The 21,884-nt window shown below is 35.0% G+C and overlaps 2 protein-coding genes across 3 annotated transcripts; both read left to right on the top strand.

The window, feature by feature from the left end:
* Nucleotides 1–1,368: 1,368 nt before the first annotated feature.
* LOC112055108 (putative gustatory receptor 28b) lies at nt 1,369–3,826 on the top strand. The gene is made up of 4 exons (XM_052882574.1): nt 1,369–3,025; nt 3,095–3,163; nt 3,251–3,340; nt 3,669–3,826. The coding sequence occupies exons 1-4, from the start codon at nt 1,988–1,990 to the stop codon at nt 3,729–3,731; spliced, it is 1,260 nt and encodes a 419-aa protein (XP_052738534.1). The 5' UTR covers nt 1,369–1,987; the 3' UTR covers nt 3,732–3,826.
* A 6,540-nt stretch (nt 3,827–10,366) lies between these two features.
* Nucleotides 10,367–20,489, top strand: LOC112055652 (cytochrome P450 4c3). 2 transcript variants are annotated; one of them, XM_024095847.2, is made up of 11 exons: nt 10,367–10,545; nt 11,178–11,343; nt 13,227–13,316; nt 13,452–13,562; nt 14,010–14,195; nt 15,377–15,573; nt 16,186–16,255; nt 16,603–16,804; nt 17,167–17,318; nt 17,883–18,068; nt 18,763–20,489. In XM_024095847.2, the coding sequence occupies exons 1-11, from the start codon at nt 10,525–10,527 to the stop codon at nt 18,945–18,947; spliced, it is 1,566 nt and encodes a 521-aa protein (XP_023951615.1). In that variant the 5' UTR covers nt 10,367–10,524; the 3' UTR covers nt 18,948–20,489. The 2 variants fall into 2 exon arrangements, with proteins under 2 accessions (XP_023951615.1, XP_023951630.1); XM_024095862.2 differs by lacking the exons at nt 10,367–10,545; nt 11,178–11,343 and adding an exon at nt 12,003–12,436.
* The last annotated feature ends 1,395 nt before the right edge of the window (nt 20,490–21,884 follow it).

Here is a 21,884-nt window from a genome sequence, read left to right on the forward strand (position 1 = left end):
AAATCAAATCAAAAATCATTTTTCACTACTCTTGCTCAAAACACTGTCATATTACCACTCCACAGCGGGGCTAAACAAGCATATTAGCCTCTAGGGTTTCGAAAATTGAATCATTATAGGTAAGGCTCTGATTGTTTTGAAAAATAAATAAAAAACTTTAAATTGGAAATAAATGCAGCGTTCTTGTATGTGGAATGCGTTCATTTTTTTATTTAATTTTTATTGAAGACATGGGACATCCTTTACGGTGTAATACTAATACCTTTGCCTTTTTCTCATGTGAAAAAAATAAAATTAAAAAGCGAGAATTTAAAAAACCATTGGCGTGAATAATACACACTTGATTTTTTTCAGAAAATAATTGTAAATTTGTGACTGTAACTTTCATATATTTCAACATTAATTGTTATTAGTGTCTTCATCTACTGAGAATGGTGATCCTAATTTGGAGATGGATGAAATTTCCAATCTGTTACCATCAAAGTCCAGACGCATTTACTTAAATACTTACCTTTAAATTTAATAAGTGAAAAAAACAACAACAAATGGATTCACTTACGAAAGGAGTTTTTAAAAACTATTATCTCCCACGTTTACCTCATATACTCGTTATTCAGTAGTCGGAAATTATGTTACCGGGTAAAAGCATCTCCCATAATATCCAAAATTGTAGACTTTGTACATATAATTTTCAATTAAATAAATCATTGAATATTGAACTAAACTATTTTATTTTCTCGCAATCGTAGTGAAAAGCAGAGTGTAACACGTGGGGCTAAACCCATTATATACTCGGTTTCTATTTAGGCGGCCCTCGACTTACGTCTCAGGCCCTAAAAATACCTAAGGGGTCTTTTTAGCCCCTTGTATAACAATCTACTATATTTCAAGTAGGCTTAGTTTACAAGCACTTTTGACACGTCAGTTGACTATTTGTAAAGATTCTACCACCGGTTCAGAAGGCAGGTTCTGCTGAGAAGATACCGGCAAGAAACTCAACAGTTGCTCTTTTGAAAAAGTCATACAGTATAATAATTTACAATTGATAACAATTACAATATCTTAACGATTTAGTTAGGTTTGTGATACATTGTAGTAAAGTCAATTTATTTTAATATTTCAAATAATATTTTTTATGTATTATAAGCTTTTTTTAGTTCTAAAAAGATTATTTAAAATGAATTTTTCATCGTGCTTTATTACCTAGTACCTAACTGAAAGTGAAAATCCCAAAAAACGCTTTCTTGCACATAATTTATTGATTGCGTAGTGCATACGTACCTAGTATGTTACAAAAAGTCTCTTAATGGATATTGATTTACCTACCTACATAATATATAAATGTACATGTACATAGTATAGTAGGTATAGAGGGATTAACAAATAAATGTTCTCAAGCTAATGTTACAGGTCATTATGGCCCATGATCTAAATGTTATTACAGCCAATTATAATTAAAAAACTCGCTCAATAGATAGCTCTTTTATTACTCAGTCAATTTTCGTTATGAAAATAATTGAACAATTACTTGTAACTTTAGGTTTACGAATTATATAATTTTAGGGTTATGCATTTTAATCGGGAACCGGATCTCATAACACTTCTTTTTTAAACGTAATTTGTAATTATTAATAATTTTTTACTTCTGTTTGGAAATGTGAAAACAAACAAACAACAAAATGGTACTTTATGATAAATTGGATCAGTAGGTATCTTTGGTAGGTAATACCTAGTACCTAAACAATGCAACTAAATAGTTAAATATTATGCAGTTTTTTTGTTAATAATTAACTAGGTTTTTTTTGTTAATTATTCGTAGTAAATTATTCTTTAGTTTACTCCGTGTAAAAGTCTTGTTAGTTTTTAACTGTAATTTCACGGAACACTAGCAAGTGTATATTATGTTGACATGGCCGTCTTTTAAAAATTAATACTTTTATTCCGATAGCATAATTTGCTGTAGAAGTAAAGAGACCACCTTGCCGAAATGTTGCCTCTTATAATAAAAAATTTGGCTTCAATAAATAAATCAAATAGAGATAACAACATTGTAGAAACAACATATTTCATACGTCTCATAAGAAAATTGGCCGGCGCATCAGTAATTACTATTGAATATACACCCGAGAAAAAAGTTAGTACAACGTTTTCTTGGTTTGGATTTATAACTTTTCTCGCTTGGTACACTTCTTATTACTATTGCCTGTACAGAATTGTAATGGAAGACCAGTCTATATTAAGGGCTCTATATAATACGAGACTGCAACACTATGGCGATGATGTAGAGAGATTCACGGTTGGTATTTTCACTTTGTATGCAATGTGGAAAGTACCCTTCGATCTCAGTGGTAGCACGGAAGATGCACAACTGATCATTGACGTAGACAAAGCTTTGCAGGACTTGAACGAGCCAGTGTGTTACTCGAATAGCCTGTATTTGGCATTCATCTTATTCCTAATCCAAGCTTCTATTAGTGGCTCTCGAATTTTCACTGTATCAATGTCACTACACGGAGGAACAAGAATGCCAATTGAAAAAATATTCCAAATGATCTTCGCTGATGCGATAATTTTTACAATAACGGCACAATACTGTTCGTACCTCTTCATTTTAAAAAGGAGGTACAGATTAGTAAACAGAGCTCTCAATTCGATAAGGTTGCGTACATCCTCAGAGTTTTTCAAATTTCGTTTCCAACAACAAGCAGTGCCGAACGGTATTTTTAGCATAAAGGATAAATATCTGTGCAAAAAGATCAAAGCGTGTGGAAGAATATACGGCATGTTGTTTTCTGCTACCGAGATGACTAACAATAAATTTGGACTGGTGATACTAATTATGATGTTCCTGGCACTTCTTTTTACGATTTTATACCTTTATTATTTTATGGAGGCAACAGCATCTGGTTTGTTTCACGACCCCGAGAAATTCATCGATTTCTTAATTTATGTTGGTTGGCAAATCGGCTTTGCAATAAGCGTTATGCTTGTGTGCATATATTTCAGCGAGGCAACTGTAAGAGAGGTAAATCTTTTTTAGACTAACTATTTACTAATATTCAACCTACTTACCTAAATAATATATTTTTTTTAGGCACAAATTACTCCTCATGTAATACATCAAATAATTAACAGCGATCTGGGAAATACGGTAGAAACCGAGGTAAATTAACATTATTTGCATGCAATTTATTGGGTGGTAACTATTTTCAAGTAACAAGGTTCTTATTAAAGCAAACTTTTGTTTTAGGCAATTAATCTCTCTCTACAAATTCTTCATCAAAAACCTTCGTTTACAGCATATGGCTTGTTCAAGTTGGATTACGTCATGGTGTTAGAAGTAAGCATTTTTTTAGTGTTTGACCCGTTTATATTTGCCTAAGTATTTTCGCGATTTTTTCAAAAACGACATCTATTTAAATGGGGTTTTCATTTTTTGAACATATTAAATACTAGCGGACGCCCGTGTCTTCGTCCGTCCTTCTTGGTCCTTAAACCAGCCCAGACACAATATCCGTTCTTAGCGGGCGTCTAATATAATACTAATATCTAATAAATATAATACCTCTTAGTATGATTTGAAGGCAGAATAATATTAGTTATCGCAATTTTATAAAATGCAGGTACTTACATACTTGGCACTGGTTTATCTAAGTATTCTATTTCAGGGTGCGCGATCCGTGACGACCTTCCTTGTTATCTTACTACAGTTCGTTACGGAAAAACATTAGAAATTATAAAGTGAACTAAGTCTTAGTTATCTAATTAATAAATGTTGAATAGAATAATAATTATCTTGTTATTTTTGTAGTTGTAAAATTAGAAATAAGTATATATTTTAGGAGCGTTTGTCGTTAACAATACCTACTCATTAGGTATGGCCAAAGTTAATTATACGGTATCGAATATGATATGATGATATGATATTAATGCGTTAATTATTATCAATGAACGTGAATTACTTAATATGTATATATAAAAGTGCAAAAAAAATAAAAATAACAGTCGATGAATGCGGTTACAAAGCAAAGTGATAAATTTTTGACGGCCTCCGTGGTGCAGTGGTGTGCGCGGTGGATTTAAAAGATGGAGGTCCTGGGTTCGATCCCCGCTTAATGGGCCGATTGAGGTTTTCTTAATTGGTCCAGGTTTGGCTGGTGGGAGGCTTTGGCCGAGGCTAGCTACCACCCTACCGACAAAGACGTACCGCCAAGCGATTTAGCGTTCCGGTACGATGTCGTGTAGAAACCGAAAGGGGTGTGGATTTTCATCCTCCTCCTAACAAGTTAGCGCGCTTCCATCTTAGTTTGCACCATCACTTACCCTTACCATCGAGGGCTAACTTGTAAAGAATTAAAAAAAAAATTGTGTAAGTAAAGCACTTTATCGGAGTTTGGAGCTGAAGAGATATAAATATAATATGAATACCTATCTATCTGCGTTAGTGGGGCTAAGGTACTTTAGCTAAGAGACTAGACAGGCTTCGGCAGAGCGCAATAATTTGACTCTAAATTAGGTGTTAGACTAAGGAGACGATACTTTGGCCTATCAAAACACAGTATTCCTACTCGTAGTTACCGCGTAAAAAGAGTTCTTTCCACTTTCCATCTACTTTCCGAATGTTCCTACCTGTCAGTAGGTATAAATACCGACAGTATTGAGCTCATGGGAATTCTATATCATTTAAGTTCAACCAGAGTAAAAAGAAATATAGAGTATTCTATAGTGTTAATTCAGGTTATAATCTATCTCCGTTCCAAATTTCAGCTAATTCGGTGCAGTAGTCAAGGCGTGAAAGTGTAACAAACATTCATATCATCAAAATCATCAATTTTTCGCAAATTTCGGGAAGCCATGATTTTTTTCGGAATAAAAAGTAGCCTATGTGCTAATTCAGAGTAAAATCTATTTCCATTCCAAATTTCAGTCAAATCGGTTCAGTAATAGCGACGTTAAAGAGTAACAAACATCCAAACAAACATCCATACAAACTATCGCGTTAATAAATTGTAATATAATAGGGTAAGTAGGATTGGTTTGGTAGTTGCGACGTAAAGGAATAACAAACATACAAACACACTTACCCACAGACTTTGCCTTTATATTAGTGTGATGTGATGATAACCCTATGCATTTTTTTTTAGTTTGTAAAGTCAATTTATTTATAAATCACAAAAATTAAATCTCATCCCTAAACCCAGAGGAACTCATTTTCCGGGATAAAAGTTTACACACACAAACTTAGCCCTTATAATTCTAGTGTGATATACCAGCGGAAACCCGCGCGTTTGTTTGAAATTTTGTGATAAAAAGCAGTCTACGTTTTAATCCATTGTAAAATCTAACTCCATTCCAGATTTTAGCCAAATCGGTTTAGTAGTGTGGGGTACCTAAAGGAGTAACAAACATACTTACACACACACAAACTGTCGTCTTTAAAATATTATTTTCACTACTTTTACTCAAAACCACTGTCATGTTACCACTCCACAGCGGGGCTAAACAAGCATTTCAGCCTCTAGGGGCTAAATTTTTTTTTTTTAATTCTTGTCTGTTACGAGTACTAGCCAAGTACTAGCCTACTATAAAACGGAGGAGGTTTTTCAACATTAATTGTTATTTTTATCTTCATCTAGTGAGAATGGTGATCCTAATTTGGAGATGGATGAAATTTTCAATCTGTTACCATCAAAGTCGAGACGCATTTACTTAAATACTTACCTACGAAAAATTTAATAAGTGGATAAAACAACAACGTAAGGATTCACTTACGAAAGGAGTTTTTTAAACTATTATCTCCCACGTTTACCTCACATACTCATTACTCATCTTCACAGTAGTCAGAAATTATGTTACCGGGTAAAAGCATCTCCCTTAATATCCAAAATTGTAGACTTTGTACATTTATTTTTTTAATTAAAATAATTCATTGAATATAGTACTAAACTATCTTATTTCTCGCAATAGTAGTGAAAAGCAGAGTGTAACACATGGGGCTAAACCCATTATAAACTCGGTTTCTATTTAGCGGCCCTCGCCTCGGGCCCTAAAAATATCTCTTGTATAGGTAATGTGTCTTTTTAGCCCCTTGTATAACAATTTACTATTTGATTCTTAAATATGTGTCTACCACTATTCGCTTATGTAAGGATTTTGCGCGTGTTAAAATGTTTTAAGTGCCTTTTCCTAGAGATGTACAAACATCAATTGTCCAATTAACTTAATTACTTGGCAGGTAAGTAGGTACATAACTACATAGATAACGTAGGAACAATAACATTTATAATAACAACTGTTTAGTCGAGCGGTCAATGGATCATGGGCGATTATATATTATTTACCTATCCTTCCGCAGCAGCTGTCCTAGATCACGAGGGGAAGCTCTTAACTCAGTTTTCGAAAAGTTCTTTTATTAAGTTTTTTAAGCTGCGTGTGAGCACACATAATAATTTTTAAATAATTAAAAATTCGAAAAGAACAAAATCATCATCATCATCATCATAATCATCATCATCAACCCATATACGGCTCACTGTTAAACTCGAGTCTCCTCTCAGAATGAGAGGGGTTAGGCCAATCTGGCCCAATGCGGATTGGCAGGCTTCACACACGCAGAGAATTAAGGAAATTCTCTGGTATGCAGGTTTAATCACGATGTCTTCCTTCACCGTTTGAGACGTGATATTTAATTTCTTAAAATGCACACAACTGAAAAGTTGGAGGTGCATGTCCCGGACCGGATTCAAACCGGAATCGGAGGCAGAGGTCATATCCACTGGGCTGTCACGGCTCCAAACAAAATCAACACTTAAGTTATTTTTCATACGTATTTTGGTATATTGTAGAAAATACAACACAACTTCAAAAAAAAAGTAAAATTTCGGAAACATATATAATTTCTATAATTTGGTAGGCCTTGATGTCAACTATCATTCTCAACCCATTCTGTCATTCTGTCATTTGTCGAGAATGTCGAGAATGTCGTACTATTTACGTGACACCCTGTATAATCAACTGGTAACTACGATATGAAGTACCTTACTCGTTTGTCTGTATATTTAACCTCTGTACGTGAGTTGATTGTGGTTCAACAATAATAATAATAATTAAATAGGTACACATGGAGGTGTATTGTACAGATACCTATGACGTAGTTGTAACTTAACATACATTAACTAGGTCTGTTCATTTAATTGTTAATTCAATTAATTTATTTTGTTTGGTCTAGGCGCCAGATTTTCGTGATGTTCTAAAAGTCACCTGTCTCTTCCAAAGATATCTCCTAACGCTAGCTACTCATCATCCAATAAGTTCACGTGCCTGCAGCGCTAACGGCAGTACATCCGATAAAACTGATCGTGTGTCCCATCCCTAAGCGTAGGTATAACGTAACGGGTAGCAGCGACAGTGATTGTATCACCATTTTGTTGTAGAGGAAACACCTCGAGCAGGTCCCAGGACTTGTGACCTTGGGTGTAGGTTTAAGGGATCCCTTTAGAGTGAGTGAGAGACATGTTCTCCATGCCCACACTAAATAATTTTTGATCAATATCTACACCACAAAACATTATTGCACAAAATCACTAACGCGACTAGCAGCGTCACGGCAGGCACGCTGCCTAACAAAGAACTGGATCTCTTTAAAATTATCAAATACCCTTTTATTTATACTATCGCTGTCGTAACAACTTTATACAAATAAGTACCTCATTTTTATAATAAAATGAATAAATAATACAAATAATGAATGTAACTATCACCTGTACTCGAGGAACTCCAAACATTGGTAGGTAACCTATAAATAGTTGACGGTAAGCTTGATCGTGAGTGGCTGTCGTAAAATATTTATCTTAGTTTTACCTAAATTGTTTCATCATTATCAACCCATGTTTGGCTCACTGCTGAGCTCGAGTCTCCTCTCAGAATGAGAGGGGTTAGGCCAATAGTTCACCACGCTGCCTGGCCCAATGCGGATTGGCAGACTTCACACAAGCAGAGAATTAAGAAGAGGTTTCGTCGCGATGTTTTCCTTCAACGTTTGAGACACGAGATATTTAATTTTCTTAAAATACACATAACTGAAAAGTTGGAAGTGCATGCCCTGAACCGGTTTAGAATCCACATCCTCCGGAATCGGAGGCAGAGGTCATATCCACTGGGCTATCACGGCTTTCTAAATTGTTTACAAGCTACTATTTTGAATTTTCATTACCTTACTTCCTTTGTGGAAACATACTGACAGGAAAATTATAATAGGACCTTCAACGGCTATTTAAAATGTATTAATATTTGGTACGAAGCAAGACCAAGGTCAGAGATGTGGCAGTAACAATTAAGAAGCTTAAGTGGAAGTGGACAGGACACTTCATGCGGGATAAAAGGGATAAGTGGACCAGGGATGTGACAGAGTGGTATCCTAGGATAGGAAAAAGGAAAAGAGGTCGCCCCTGCCAAAGATGGGAGGATGACCTCAGACAGACAGCAGGAGACACATGGAGAAGGAAAGCAAGAGATAGAGAACTATGGAAGTGTCTGGAGGAGGCCTATGCCCGAGGGCAAGCTGAAGAAAAGAATCAGTGTCAATGATATCTTACAATAATATTATGTTTATAAAGTTCAGTAAATAAAGGCTTTTATTATTATTATTATTATTATTATTATTATTATTATATTTGATAGATCACGTATTACCTAAATAACACAAACTACTCGTAGTTAAATTTATTACTGCCTATAAAACTTACACGCATTTATACTGTGTGCTTAGATCTTGTTGGGTCGTTTACAACTTAGGACAGGAAATAAGACCTTGCAGTTAGGGAAAACCACATGTAAATGGCACTTATGGTCAGTTAATGTTATGAGTATACGACATTATCCACCATGCTAGTAACCTTAATCAATTTAGAGCACGTAAACCCAATCCTCTGCTAGCGATTTCTCTCGTGTCTGATAACTATCTATTACGTAAATGTGTGCGTGACCATTTTGTAAAAAATTACAAGAACCTTATACATATTGACTGGATTTTTTTGACATTATCATTTTCAAAACCGACCAAGTGTGAGTTGGACACACGCGTGATGGGTTCTTTACCATAATCTATAAAAACGGAAAAAAAAATCGTAGTGAAAGTAAGAAATTGCTAGAAAAGCATAAAGTAAAATGATAGAAGTGTAAGAATTGGGAAGAAAGAAATATTGAAAAAAGAACCTTCCGATATAAAAGATTTGTCTTTGTCTTTTAACCATGTCAGAACTCTTAAAAATGCCCTTGTCGTGACTCATTTTGACGGCCTCCGCGCAGTGGTATGTGCTGTGTATTTACAAGACGGAGGTCCTGGGTTCGATCGTCGTCTGGGCCGATTGAGGTTTTCTTAATTTGGTCCAGGTCTGGCTGGTGGACGGATTCGGCTATGGCTAGTTACCACCCTATCGGCAAAGACGTACCGCCAAGCGATTTAGCGTTCCGGTACGATGTCGTGTAGAAACCAAAATGGGTGTGAATTTTCATCTTCCTCCTAATAAATTAGCCCGCTTCCCTCTTAGATCTCTTCAAGCTGACTACGTACTGAGTACGTACACATACCATTTTTTACAAATGTAACTTGAAAAATGAAAGACTTTCCATACAAACTTTCAACCCTTGTTTCACCTTCTCTTCTTATTTAATTTTTGCAACAAAAAGTACCTATCAGTAGTTTCAGCGTGATGCCAAAAATACGGACAGAGACTGACAGACAGACTATAAATAAAATTTAAATATTTTTGGCTTCAGTATCGATTATACATGTAATGTCCTCCAACTAAAATTTTCAAAATATCTTCAATGTACAGAATTTGACTACAGTTTTACTATAAGTATAGAAGATAGATGGTAGTTACGGAACCCTTAGTGTGCGAGTCCAACTTGTAATTGGCCGGTTCTTTTATTTTATTTTTTATTATTTACAAGTTAACCCTTGACTACAATCTCACCTGATGGTAAGTGATAATGCAGTGTAAGATGGAAGCGGGCTAACTTGTTAGGAGGAGGATGAAAATCCACACCCCTTTTCGGTTTCTACACGACATCGTACTGGAACGCTAAATCGATTGACGGTACGTCTTTGTCGGTAGGGTGGTAACTAGCCACGGTCAAAGCCTCCCACCAGCCAGACCTGGACCAATTAAGAAAATCTCAATCGGCACAGCCGGGGATCGAACCCAGGACCTTCGTTTTGTAAATCCGCCGCGCATACCACTGCATCACGGAGGCCGTCAATTTGGTTTAAACGATTGGAATAGTTTCCCAGTAGAGAGATCAGCTTCTGGTAAATAACAACTTAACGATTGAGAATATAATCACAAAACGGTTTTGAAAGTAGGTATGTAGTGGCAACCTTGAAGTATGATTTTTTTTTACTTATTCGCTTTATTGAGTTTAAATACAGTGAACGCACTTTTCCAGTGTTTTTATTAATTACGTATATTCCAAGTGCAGTGCAGTATTATGCAGTGACTAGAGCATTTGCATGGAATAGGAATGCACCTATTTGTTTGCACGGTAGAATTAAACTCAGGACATTTGTCGCGAAATAAAAAACCTACATAACTAGCGATAAAAAAAGTGTTATGAATATTATCGTCTCGTATGAGTGATTGAACTGAGTAGATATATAATTTTTCATATACAGTAAAAGCTCATTATTCGCGGGGCATACGTTTTCTAAATGTGTCGCGAATACAGAAACCGTGAATATGGAATGGTATTTTATATGGGATTGTATGGTATACGTCCATGGGTGACAAAATAAAAAACAAACATATAAAGAAAAAACAATTAATTGAAGTTATTGAATAACTATTATCTTTAGTCTTAGACAATGGTTTGAAGAATTTTTAATTTTTTCTTGCTTGACGTTTTTCAGAGTGATTTTAAGCAGTGGCATTCTTAAACCATCCATTCGCAATTTCGGCAATAGGTATTTGCAAGTTAAAGTTTAAATTTGCAGATTTTACATCAGTTTTGTCAGTCAGATCCGTAAATAACGAAATATTTAGCCGCGAATATATGAATTGGGACTCAATTTTTTAATCCGCGAATAGTGAAAACGTGAATAAAGGAAGCGTGAATAAGCTTTTACTGTAGATGTAATTTTAACATTATATTTTACATTAAATATTATGCGTATCTAGGTGGAAATGAAAATGACTTTGTGGTTGTTGTTAGTTTTACTAGTGCTCTGGACTGCATTTAGATTCAGAAGAAGGAGACTGTACAAATTGGCGTCGAAGATTGCACATTCGAAAGATGACTTGCCATTTATTAGTATAGCGCACAAATTTATGGGGAACACGGAAGGTGAGTTATAATATAAAACCGGTCAAGTGCGAGTTGAACTCGCGTGACGAGGGTTCCGAACGATGTTAATCTACAAAATTTTTGTAAACTGACCTGAATTTGTACCTAAATAATTTTCATGCCTATTTATTTCTTTAAATATTTATCTAAACCTGCAATTATTATTATAATATATAGTATTTAACAAAACTTAACATTAGTTTTCATGAATAGGTTTTATAATAATAAGCACAAGTTTTTCTGTAATCTACCTATAAGTATATATTTAATTATAAAATATATTTGAGATCATCTTATAGCTATTTCATTTGATATGTCACACAATGCAGTTTATCTTCTTGTATAATCTATACTAATATTATAGCTGAAGAGTTTGTTTGTTTGATTGAACGCGCTAATCTCAGGAACTACTGGTCGGATTTGAAAAACTTTTTCAGTGTTAGATAGCCCATTTATCGAGGAAGGCTATAGTCTATATATTTTCCCCGTATTCATACGGGAACGGGAATCATGCGGGTAAAACCGCGAGTTGTCAGCTAGTATATTAAAACAGACACGTTATAATATACTAGCTAGTATATTATGTTGGACGTTGACGTAGGTTGTGTAATTTACGCCGAGGCACTACTACGAATAGCCAAGTAGGTTAAATGGTCTACAATTTTTCCTACATCTCTGAAGGCTGTCTTACCTACGCCATACGCCATGAACTTTTCGACCCCTAGACTGGTACCTAATGTGTCTATTCGCTAACTGTCGCGGTCAAAGGAAAATGTCCATAATATAAATCGTAGCGCTATTCTTTTATGTTAATACGCGATACGTACGTTTAAATTTGCTTGTCTCCTTGTTGCGTTCAATCATTTGCCGCCAGGGCTTATTTAGTACTAGGATACCCACCAAGAAGTTAGTTTATCTGTAAGGGACAATTGGAAAATGATTTTGTGGTTGTTGTTAGTTGTACTAGTGCTCTGGACTGCACAGTTTAGGTTTAGAAGGAGGAGAATGTACAAATTAGCATCGAAAGTTTCACATCCGAAAGATGAATTGCCATTTATTGGCATAGCGCACAAATTGTCGGGAAACACGGAAGGTAAGACCGTTAAAAATATAAAAATAACTTCTAAGCACGCAAATAAATTGTATTAGAGATATCATCATATAAATTAATCATCATATAAATTAATTTAATTATTTATCTCGTTTGTAATATTTTTCTACGGATAGGTACATAACTAGATCCATTCAATGAAATATCTAGATTTTTGAATATCTGAATGCTTATTAATAAAATAAAATTAAAATTTAATTAATTGGTAATTGGTTATTTACCAATTAATTAATATTTAAATTTCTTTATAAAATATTAATCTTTATTATTGGATTGTTACTTTATCGAGTTTTAATTATTAGAATAAAATTTATTCACAATAGTTATTTTCAGACTTAATAATATACCACATACGAGTATTATTACCTATATTATTATATTATTACCTATATTTATAGAAGTTAAATAATATATAACAGAAAAAATCCGATGAGCTTAATTGATTAAGCCGTTTGTAAATTTTAAATTTTAACCGTCGATCCTACTAAAAAGTGGATGCACAATCGACTAAAAAACGTCCCTATTCAATGAGTGCCGAACAAAACTTCTTGGCACTCAAGTCGTATTTGCAAATTCAACCTTAAACTCAATCCTTAATGTTGAATTTGTTCTGAATTTGGGATTTTGGGATGGGTATATTTTTTTTACCAATGATTCTAAAACTGTTAAAGCAAAATTGCCCAGTTTTTAAGTGAAATTTTCTACATGATTGAGCGTCCTTTTACTATAGGAGGTCAATGGTTTTAACATGACTGTTATATATTATTTCCAGACATAATGACAAATTTAACAAAATTCAGTTATGAAGCTATGGAGACCAACGGGGTGACAAGAGGATGGCTTAACCACATTCTTTATCTCTGTAAGTATATTTTTTTAAAGATTTCAACGCGTCCTGTGTTTGGCTCTAGTGACATGTTATGTGCCGTACTTTTACACAGTTATTTACCTCAAAATAAATTTTTAGTTTAAATAATATATTTATTTTCCTATCTAGTAATGGTAAACCCCATGGACTTAGAAGTGGTACTAAAAACGTGCATGGAAAAGGATGATCTACATAGATTTATACGGAAGATTATCGGCTACGGTGGAATATTTGCACCTGGTAAGTATATTGCTTTTCTATATTAGAAATTATAAAAAAAACTAAATATCTATCTATACTACAGACTTTCTTGATGAGTACTGTTTACCAACAAATAAATTAGAAATGAAGGTAGAAAACGCATGTCATTTTATAACTTATTTATTTTATGTTATGTATGGTTTGTTTATAAAATGTTATATAAAATATATTAACCATATCTAATTCTTGTTTTAAGTTTATTAATCTAATTTATGTTCATAAAAAGAACAAATTAATTTTTATTATTATTAGGTGTGAAATGACTAGTGATTTATACCCTCATTTTTAATTTGTTTGTTGGTAAACAGTACTCATCAAGAAAGGCTGTAGTAGTGTAGTATAGATGGTAAAAGCAAGAAAAAGAAAGTTATTAAAAAAAAATATTCTTGACCATCCCATTGATATATTTTTGTATTTTATTTATAGTTCCAATTTGGAGGCGCCGTAGAAAAATATTATTGCCAGCGTTCAGTCCGAAAATTGTTGAAGGCTTCGTAGAAGTGTTCTCAGAGCAGAGTCAAATAATTAAGAAAAAGTTGGAAAGCGCTTGCGGTCCTGAAGCATTCAACCTTTGGCCAATAGTATCGGCCTATTCATTGGATTCCGTATGTGGTATGTATAACGAATCATTTTACACAGATTTTCTTTATATTTTTTTGAAAAAAAAAAAAAACAAATATTGCGAATCTTCATTGAACTTGAAATCTATTAACAGACTAGTAGGTTCTAGGTCAATTTAGAGTATATCTTCAGTACCTGAAGACAGTTCTCGTGTATACATATGAAACATGGGGAAATATAAATAGACGAAGTCGCGGGCGCCCGCTAGTAATTATATTAATACCAAGTGCAAGTGTAAATGTGCAACTAAATCATTCCATGTAAGAATCATAATATAATTATGGTCAAATGAAGTAACAATGTTAATATTAACTAAACAGCTGCGATTTTGTTTTGTATCTAGACGCAGAATACATAATAGTTATCTAATCTACATGTAGATGCTCTAGTTATAGAGAGATATAATTATGGTCAGATGAAGTAACAATGTTAATATTAAGTAACGCAGAAACAGCTGCGATTTATCTAGACGCAGAATACATAACAGTTGTTTACATCTAGATATAGACCGACGAGTCACGAGTACCTATCTGAAAAAAATGCGTATTCGACATTAGAATAAATTAGCAAGACATAATGGATATGCATATATATAGGAGACATGAGTCTAAAGATATTATATAATTTCATAATATTCGTTTCACTCATGGTTATTATTGATTATAATCAACTTATTGTTGATTATTTTTATTCTCCAAAATTTTTAAACTCAAAATAATCATTAATTTCTGAGGCTCAGAATCAGCATTGGCATAAGCGCATAGATCATCATCATCATCATTATCAGCCGATGGACGTCCACTGCTGGACATTTTGTTGGGACTTCTTAACATCACAATACTGAGCGTCCTGCATCCAGCGAATCCCTGCGACTCGCTTGATGTCGTCAGTCCACCTGGTGGGGGGTCGAGCAACACTGCGCTTTCCGGTGCGGGGTTGCCATTCCATCCACCTTGGAAACCTAACGTCCATCGTCTCTTCGAACTATGTGGCCTGTCCATTGCCACTTCAGCTTCGCGACTCGTTGAAGAAATTCATTTCTGATTCGATCACGCAGAGAAACTACAAGCATAGCTCGCTCCATCGCTCGCTGAGTGAATTTGAGCTGATGTGAACTTCTTATAGATACTAAGTTTATAAATAAAAATATGAAACAACTATTCGCTTTTCAGAAACAGCAATGGGAGTCAAGGTCAAAGCGCAAATGAACTCAAACTCACCGTTCCTGACATGCTTGGCTAACCTTCTAAACATTATTTGTGAAAGAATCTTCCATTTGTGGCTGCAACCTGAGTGGCTGTTCAGATTGTTCCCCCAATATAACGAACATCAGAGATGTATTCATACCTTACATGACTTTACTGATGAGGTATGTATTTTGTCGACATTTAGCCGATTACGTGTGTAAGCCTTAGGTTTGCTGGATGTGCTCTGTTTACCCTCAACCAAATTAAAAATGAGGGTAAATCGTTAGTCATTTCACACCTAATAATAATAATACAGAGTGAAAAAGGGGATTGTTTGTTAACAGTCAAAGGTCCCTTTAACCCTACACACAACGTTCACAAGTGCGTGACTTCACTCAAGGTCATTATCTGCCATTCTAGGGTCTTATTTTGGTTCCAGTCTGATTTGTTATCCTTTGTTCGACATTGGTATTCTTATTTTTGTAATCCACTTCTGAGTCTGCTAAAAATATTTTGAATAACAGTTATAAAAAAAACGAAATACAATTTAAAATAAAAAAGTTACAAAATGACATGCGTTTTCTACCTTCATTTCTAGTTTGTTCGTTGGTTAAGGGTGCACATCACCGTATGGTTTTAGTATTTAGCATTTAGGAGAGAAGCTCAGGATGGCAATTAGATTGCGTAAATTATAGGATAGGAAAAATACGCTTTCATACTATTACAGCTTTTAGCTTTTTTTCAATTTATGAAATCGTGTAAAAAACCGTCTTAAAAATTATCATTTTGTTCAGGTTATACGAAGGAAAAGGGATGAGATAAAAAATGAAAAACAGAGCCAACCTGAATCTGATAGCCAATTTGGTATGTAAAAGAAGGTACTCAATTTTTAAAGGCTAGTTTAAAAAGATCTTTGGTATATCAATGGTAACTGGCTTTAAGATCCTTAAGAGGGGGACACACGATGCGCTGCGGCGGCGATGCTGCGCCGGAGCGGTGTCGCTGAGTCGTCTTACATCTTTATTTTTTCATTTTTTATTTTATTTTTATTTTTTTTACATAACTTGTTAGAAAGAGGATGAAAATCCACGCAAGCGCGTGGCCCCACACGCACTTGGCCGGTTTTTCATTTATTCATCGATAAACATCAAGTCTAGCTTTAATATTACGGTAAGTAGGTATCTTGGAGTAATCAAATTTTAATTTTACAGACTTAGGTAATTATAAAAGGAAAAGTTTTCTTGATTTACTAATCAGTTTATCGGGCGGTGAAAACGGTTACACAGATTTGGAACTTCGTGAAGAAATCTTAACTCTAACTGTCGCTGGGACCGATACATCCACAGTCGCCATGTGTTTTACCCTTGTATTATTAGGAAAATATCCAGAAATCCAGGAAAAACTATACCAAGAGTAAGTATAAACTAAAATAATATCTATTTTAGCATATTACGAGTACATAATAGAAAACGTTATGCTTGGAGTTTCTCTGCGTGATCGAATCAGAAATGAGGAGATCCGCAGACGAACCAAAGTCACTGACATAGCTCAGCGTGTCGCGAAGCTGAAGAGGCAAAGGGTAGGCCACATAGCTCGAAGGGCCGATGGACGTTGGACCCCTCCCCTCACCGGAAAGCGCAGTTTTTGTCGACCTCCGACTAGGTGGACAGAGAAAATCAAGCGGGTTGCTGGCGGTTCGAGACCGTATAAGGTATAGATATAAATTATAGCATAAGGTTTTACCATCTGTACAATGTATATTTCTTTAATTTCAGAATAAAAGAAGTATTCGGAGAATCCAATCGTCCTGTAGTTATAGGTGATATACGGAGCATGAAGTATTTGGACAGAGTAGTAAAGGAGACTCTAAGACTGTTTCCGCCTGTGCCTTTTGTTATACGAAAAGTTGAAACCGAAATAACATTACGTGAGTTCCTCTGTTTAACATTTTTTAAGATTGTTTTGTTAACTTAAATTAAGTTCTATTTTTATTATGCCTCTTTGACTGAGAATTGCATATTTGTTCCTTTTGCCGTAGAGACTCTTGGGCCATGAAGTCGCAGTGGCAAAAAAATTATTATTGCCTCAGGTAGTTATTATTGCCTCACAGAAGGGCTGGCTCATTTTTTGCGCAAAGGATCAGCCTGGCTGTCCAGCGTGGAAATGCAGCCAGTATTCTTGCCATCATTCCACGTGGGCATGATTTGTATAGTTATTACTTAGGATAAGTTAGCTCAAGTTCCTTATTGTATTACTAGCTGACGTCGCGCGGTTTCACCCGCGTGGTTACCGTTCCCGTTAAAATATGGGGATAATATATAGCCTATAACTTTCATCGATAAATGGACTAACAAAAAAACAAACAAACTCTTCAGCTTTATAATATTAGTATAGATTCCTCAATAAATAAACTTTAAAAAAAGGTCTATTCTGGTTTTAAAATGTATCTACAATAAATTGGTTTTCATTATTAATGTTTTAAATATTTTAGCGTCAGGCTTGATGTGTCCAAGTGGTTCAGGGATAGTAGTTTCAATTATTGGAGCTCATCGCGACCCCAAGTACTGGGGTCCGGACGCTGAACATTTCGACCCCGACCGGTTTCTGCCTGAACGATTCAACTTGCAGCACGCCTGTAGCTATATGCCGTTTAGTAACGGACCACGGAATTGTGTAGGTGAGTTTAATTGAGGAAACGATAAACCTATTAATAGATTTTCTATCTCAATTCATCAATAACGAGGTCGCTAGTGGGTAACAATGTAACAGATTAAACGGTAATAGTGTTACCCACATTCCGACAAAGGACCCACTACCAATGAGATGACCATTGAACCGAAAGGTGGCGGTTAGAAAAACCCACCTAACTGAGAATTCCCAAGGACGTCAATTGACATCAGGCAGGCGGCTGGTCATAAAATCACTAGAGTAAAATCACAATCACCATTAAAAATATGACAAAAAAAAAGATTGGCATAATTTTCCGACTTCACTTAAGTGGCATAAGGGAAAGGAGATGAGAAGGCATATATAATTACTAGCGGACACCGCGCGGTTTCACCCGTATTTCCTTTCCCGTAGGAATACAGGGATAAAAATAATTTTGAAATATTTTCTTGCTTGACACTTTTTGAAAGCTTCTTTTCAGAGTGATTTTAAGCAGTGACATTCTTAAACCATCCATTCGTAATTTCGCCAAAAGGTATTTGCAAGTTAGGGTCAATCAGATCCGCAAATAACGGAATATTTAGCCGCGAATATAAAGGTTGGGTCGCAATTTCTTAATCCGCGAATAAAGGAAGCGTGATTAAGGAGCTTTTACTGTATTTAAAAATATTTTATCTAACATTATGGCATCAATTTATTTACAGGTTATCAGTACGCCTTGATATCAATAAAGACTGTGTTAACAACTATATTACGAAACTTCAAAGTCATTGGAGAACCAGAAAAGGGCCCGATTCCGAACATAAGGCTCAAGTTAGACATCATGTTGAAAGCTGTTGAAGGATATCATGTTAAAATGGAAAAAAGAAAAACTAGCACTATGGATTAAGGATTCCACCTGCTGAATATTTCCCGAAAATTTATGAATGGTACTAGTTAGCCCTCATTCGCATAATGGACGTTAAAAAAGCTTTTAAATACAACTAATGCATTCCCAAGTATATGTATATGTTCACACGACAGCGTTTTTAAAACAGGACGGTTTTTTTCTAGCGGTTTTAATTTTGGGCGTTGGAAATAGACCTTCATCTAACTTTATACTATATTTGAACGCATTTTTAACGTCCGTTATAAAAAAACTCTCATGCGAATGGGGGCTTAGCTTCCGGGAGTCGACGTATATCTACAGCTGTTTAAAAAAAATTAGAACTCAAAAATCCCGTTTTTGTCTTTCCGATGATTAAAGTTAGTTCAATCGAGATTAATCACCAAGCTAAAACCTGAATCAGAAGGACTTGGGGAAACTTTAAGTTTCCGTGAAAAATACGGACAATGATATTAAATACTGTCAGATGTGTTACTAGCGAAAAAAAAAATGAGGCGCTCAAATGAAGAAATTTATAGTCAACTCAATGTCTGTTGTGATCAATAACGAACTTTAAACAAATAATAACTAAATATCGTCTACAATGTCGACTTAAAATGTATATATACATAAATATATAATGAAATTAAAGACAAAATTGTGCAAGTGCGCTCCGTGTTGTAGTCTATCATTTGTATTACTTTTTGCGGTGATTTTGTAGGGACGTCACCGATCTAAACGTAACTGTATAAAATTATCATTGACTACGGAACCCTAAAAATCGTCTTGTCTTATAATATAGTCTTAAATATTATTTTTTATTATTTAAATATATTGTTAACAACACACTAATAATAATTAAAATTATTGTTATAGCCGTTATATTTGAAATAAAATTAATTGATATGTTGTGTCTGAAATGAGTAATCAAAGGGTCTTCGCAGAACTCGTTTTATTGTGAACATGCAACATGTTAGGATTAATTACCCAAGTACTAAATACGTTGAAGGAAGTACCAAGCAATTAAGTTACGCTTATTTTATTACCCATTTACTGTTCATATTCTAGGATTATAGGTTATAGCTGATATAAATTCTGACAAGCGTTTAAGGTCGCTAGTGCAATTCTCGGTATTATAAAGTATTGAAACCTCATGTGAGGTATCATTATTATCATATTTTATATTTTAAGTGCCCAGTGCGTGCTTACATGCTACCGACGAGATAATCTCGTGAAGAGAAATAGACAAATCAATGGCGGCGCAACAAAGAGTACCGTTATCTATTTCAATGCGTTTTTATGGAAGGTGGGACTAGGACAACTCCACCGTCATTGGGCGACATTTATAAACGACTCATGACTTCGTCATAGTTTTTAGGTGTAAAATGACTAGCAATATATACCCTCATTTTTAATTTGTGTTGGTAAACAGTATACATCAAGTAGGGCGGTAGTATAAGTTGAATTCTAATAGTCTAGATTCATACTCACGATTCATTAATACTTTATGTATTCAGTCTGCTTGACTTGAATATACAAAAAAAATAAACAAGGAAATAAATAATTCTTGAGAACTGCCTTTTTTTGACAGTTGGTTGTAAAACTGGTTAGATTTCAATTCAACATAAAAACGCGGTAAATAAAAATATTTTTTGGTACCTAAACATAGTACAGGATTTATTCAATTAGCAAATAGAAGTGACTATTTTATACATGACATCATTACTTCGGTGGTCAGCGTTAGTGCCGGCTTAAGCACTACTCTCCTACTGAAACTCATACGAACAAAAATTTATTTATTACCTACTAGCAGACGCCCGTGACTTCATCTTTCAATTAAAATTTTCAAAAATCTCGCGGGAACTATGGATTTCTCCGTGATAAAATATAGCTTATATGTTGCTAGCGGCTCCCTGCAACTCACTTGATGTCCTCGGTCCATTTAGTGGGGTTCGCTATTCCAGCACGTTAGGACCCTAACGTTCATCGGCTCTTCGAACTATCGCGATTCAATTTCGCGATTTGCTGAGCTACGTCGATGACTTTAGTTCTTCTGCGAATATCCACATTTCTGATTCGATCACGCAAAGATACTCCATAGCTCCACCTTAGCTCCCTAACAGATGAAGCGATTTCAATTTAGTTTTTTTTCTATGAAAGGTGGCATGTGCATGTGTTCTTAGACATGTTTGATGAAAATCGGTTGGGCCGTTTAAAAGTTCTGAGAGGTTAAAGTGGGGAAGAATAATCGAATGTCTGCAAACATACTCGAGTGGGGTTGAAAGCGCAATGAAAGTGAAAATTGATGACTTGATCGAGAGTGTTTTTCATAATTTTCAATTTTATTTGTTATTGATTAGGATGCGGTTCTTCATAAAAAGCTGTTCAGGAGAAGTAATCACGATAGACCTACTTAGACGTACGATAAAGTCAAGATCAAAATTTCTTGTTATTAAAAATATCAGAAAAACCTATCCTAAGATCGTTTTCCTATCACGAAGGAGCAAAAAGAGGTAAAGGTTATGTTTTGTGGTCTCTCCTATAGTCGAGGATTCCTGGTAAAAGAAACAGCAGTGTTCCAACCGAATTTTGTCTTTAATTCTAGGTATTACTAGGTATTGATAAGTGAAGCGGTAAAGGAAAACATCGTGAGGAAACCTGCATACCAGAGAATTTTCATAATTCTCTGCGTGTGTGAAGTCTGCCAATCCGCATTAGGCCAGCGTGGTGGACTATTGGTCTAACATCTCTCTTTCTGTGAGTAGACTCGAGCTCAGCGGTGAGCCGAATATGGGTTGATGATGATGATTACTAGGTATTATAATCAATTTGTATATAGATTTAGAAAATTTATGTAGATACGGCTTACTCAAAGAAGAAGCAGACATAAAGAAGGGCGCCCCTTTATAACTACCTGACGCCTCTGGGCGGTCGCCCAATTGCGCCCTACCCTAAAGCCGC

This window comes from Bicyclus anynana, chromosome 7 (genome assembly GCF_947172395.1).
Source record: "Bicyclus anynana chromosome 7, ilBicAnyn1.1, whole genome shotgun sequence".
Taxonomy (NCBI): domain Eukaryota; kingdom Metazoa; phylum Arthropoda; class Insecta; order Lepidoptera; family Nymphalidae; genus Bicyclus; species Bicyclus anynana.

Bases quoted from the DNA above. Each gene is read 5' to 3' on its own strand.
- LOC112055108 (XM_052882574.1), top strand. From the start codon at position 1,988: ATGTTGCCTCTTATAATAAAAAATTTGGCTTCAATAAATAAATCAAAT. The intron at 3,164-3,250 runs GTAAATTAACAT...CTTTTGTTTTAG, and splicing joins GAAATACGGTAGAAACCGAG to GCAATTAATCTCTCTCTACA. The intron at 3,341-3,668 runs GTAAGCATTTTT...ATTCTATTTCAG, and splicing joins ATTACGTCATGGTGTTAGAA to GGTGCGCGATCCGTGACGAC.
- LOC112055652 (XM_024095847.2), top strand. From the start codon at position 10,525: ATGCACCTATTTGTTTGCACG. The intron at 13,563-14,009 runs GTAAGTATATTG...TTTTATTTATAG, and splicing joins CGGTGGAATATTTGCACCTG to TTCCAATTTGGAGGCGCCGT. The intron at 16,805-17,166 runs GTAAGTATAAAC...CTTTAATTTCAG, and splicing joins CAGGAAAAACTATACCAAGA to AATAAAAGAAGTATTCGGAG.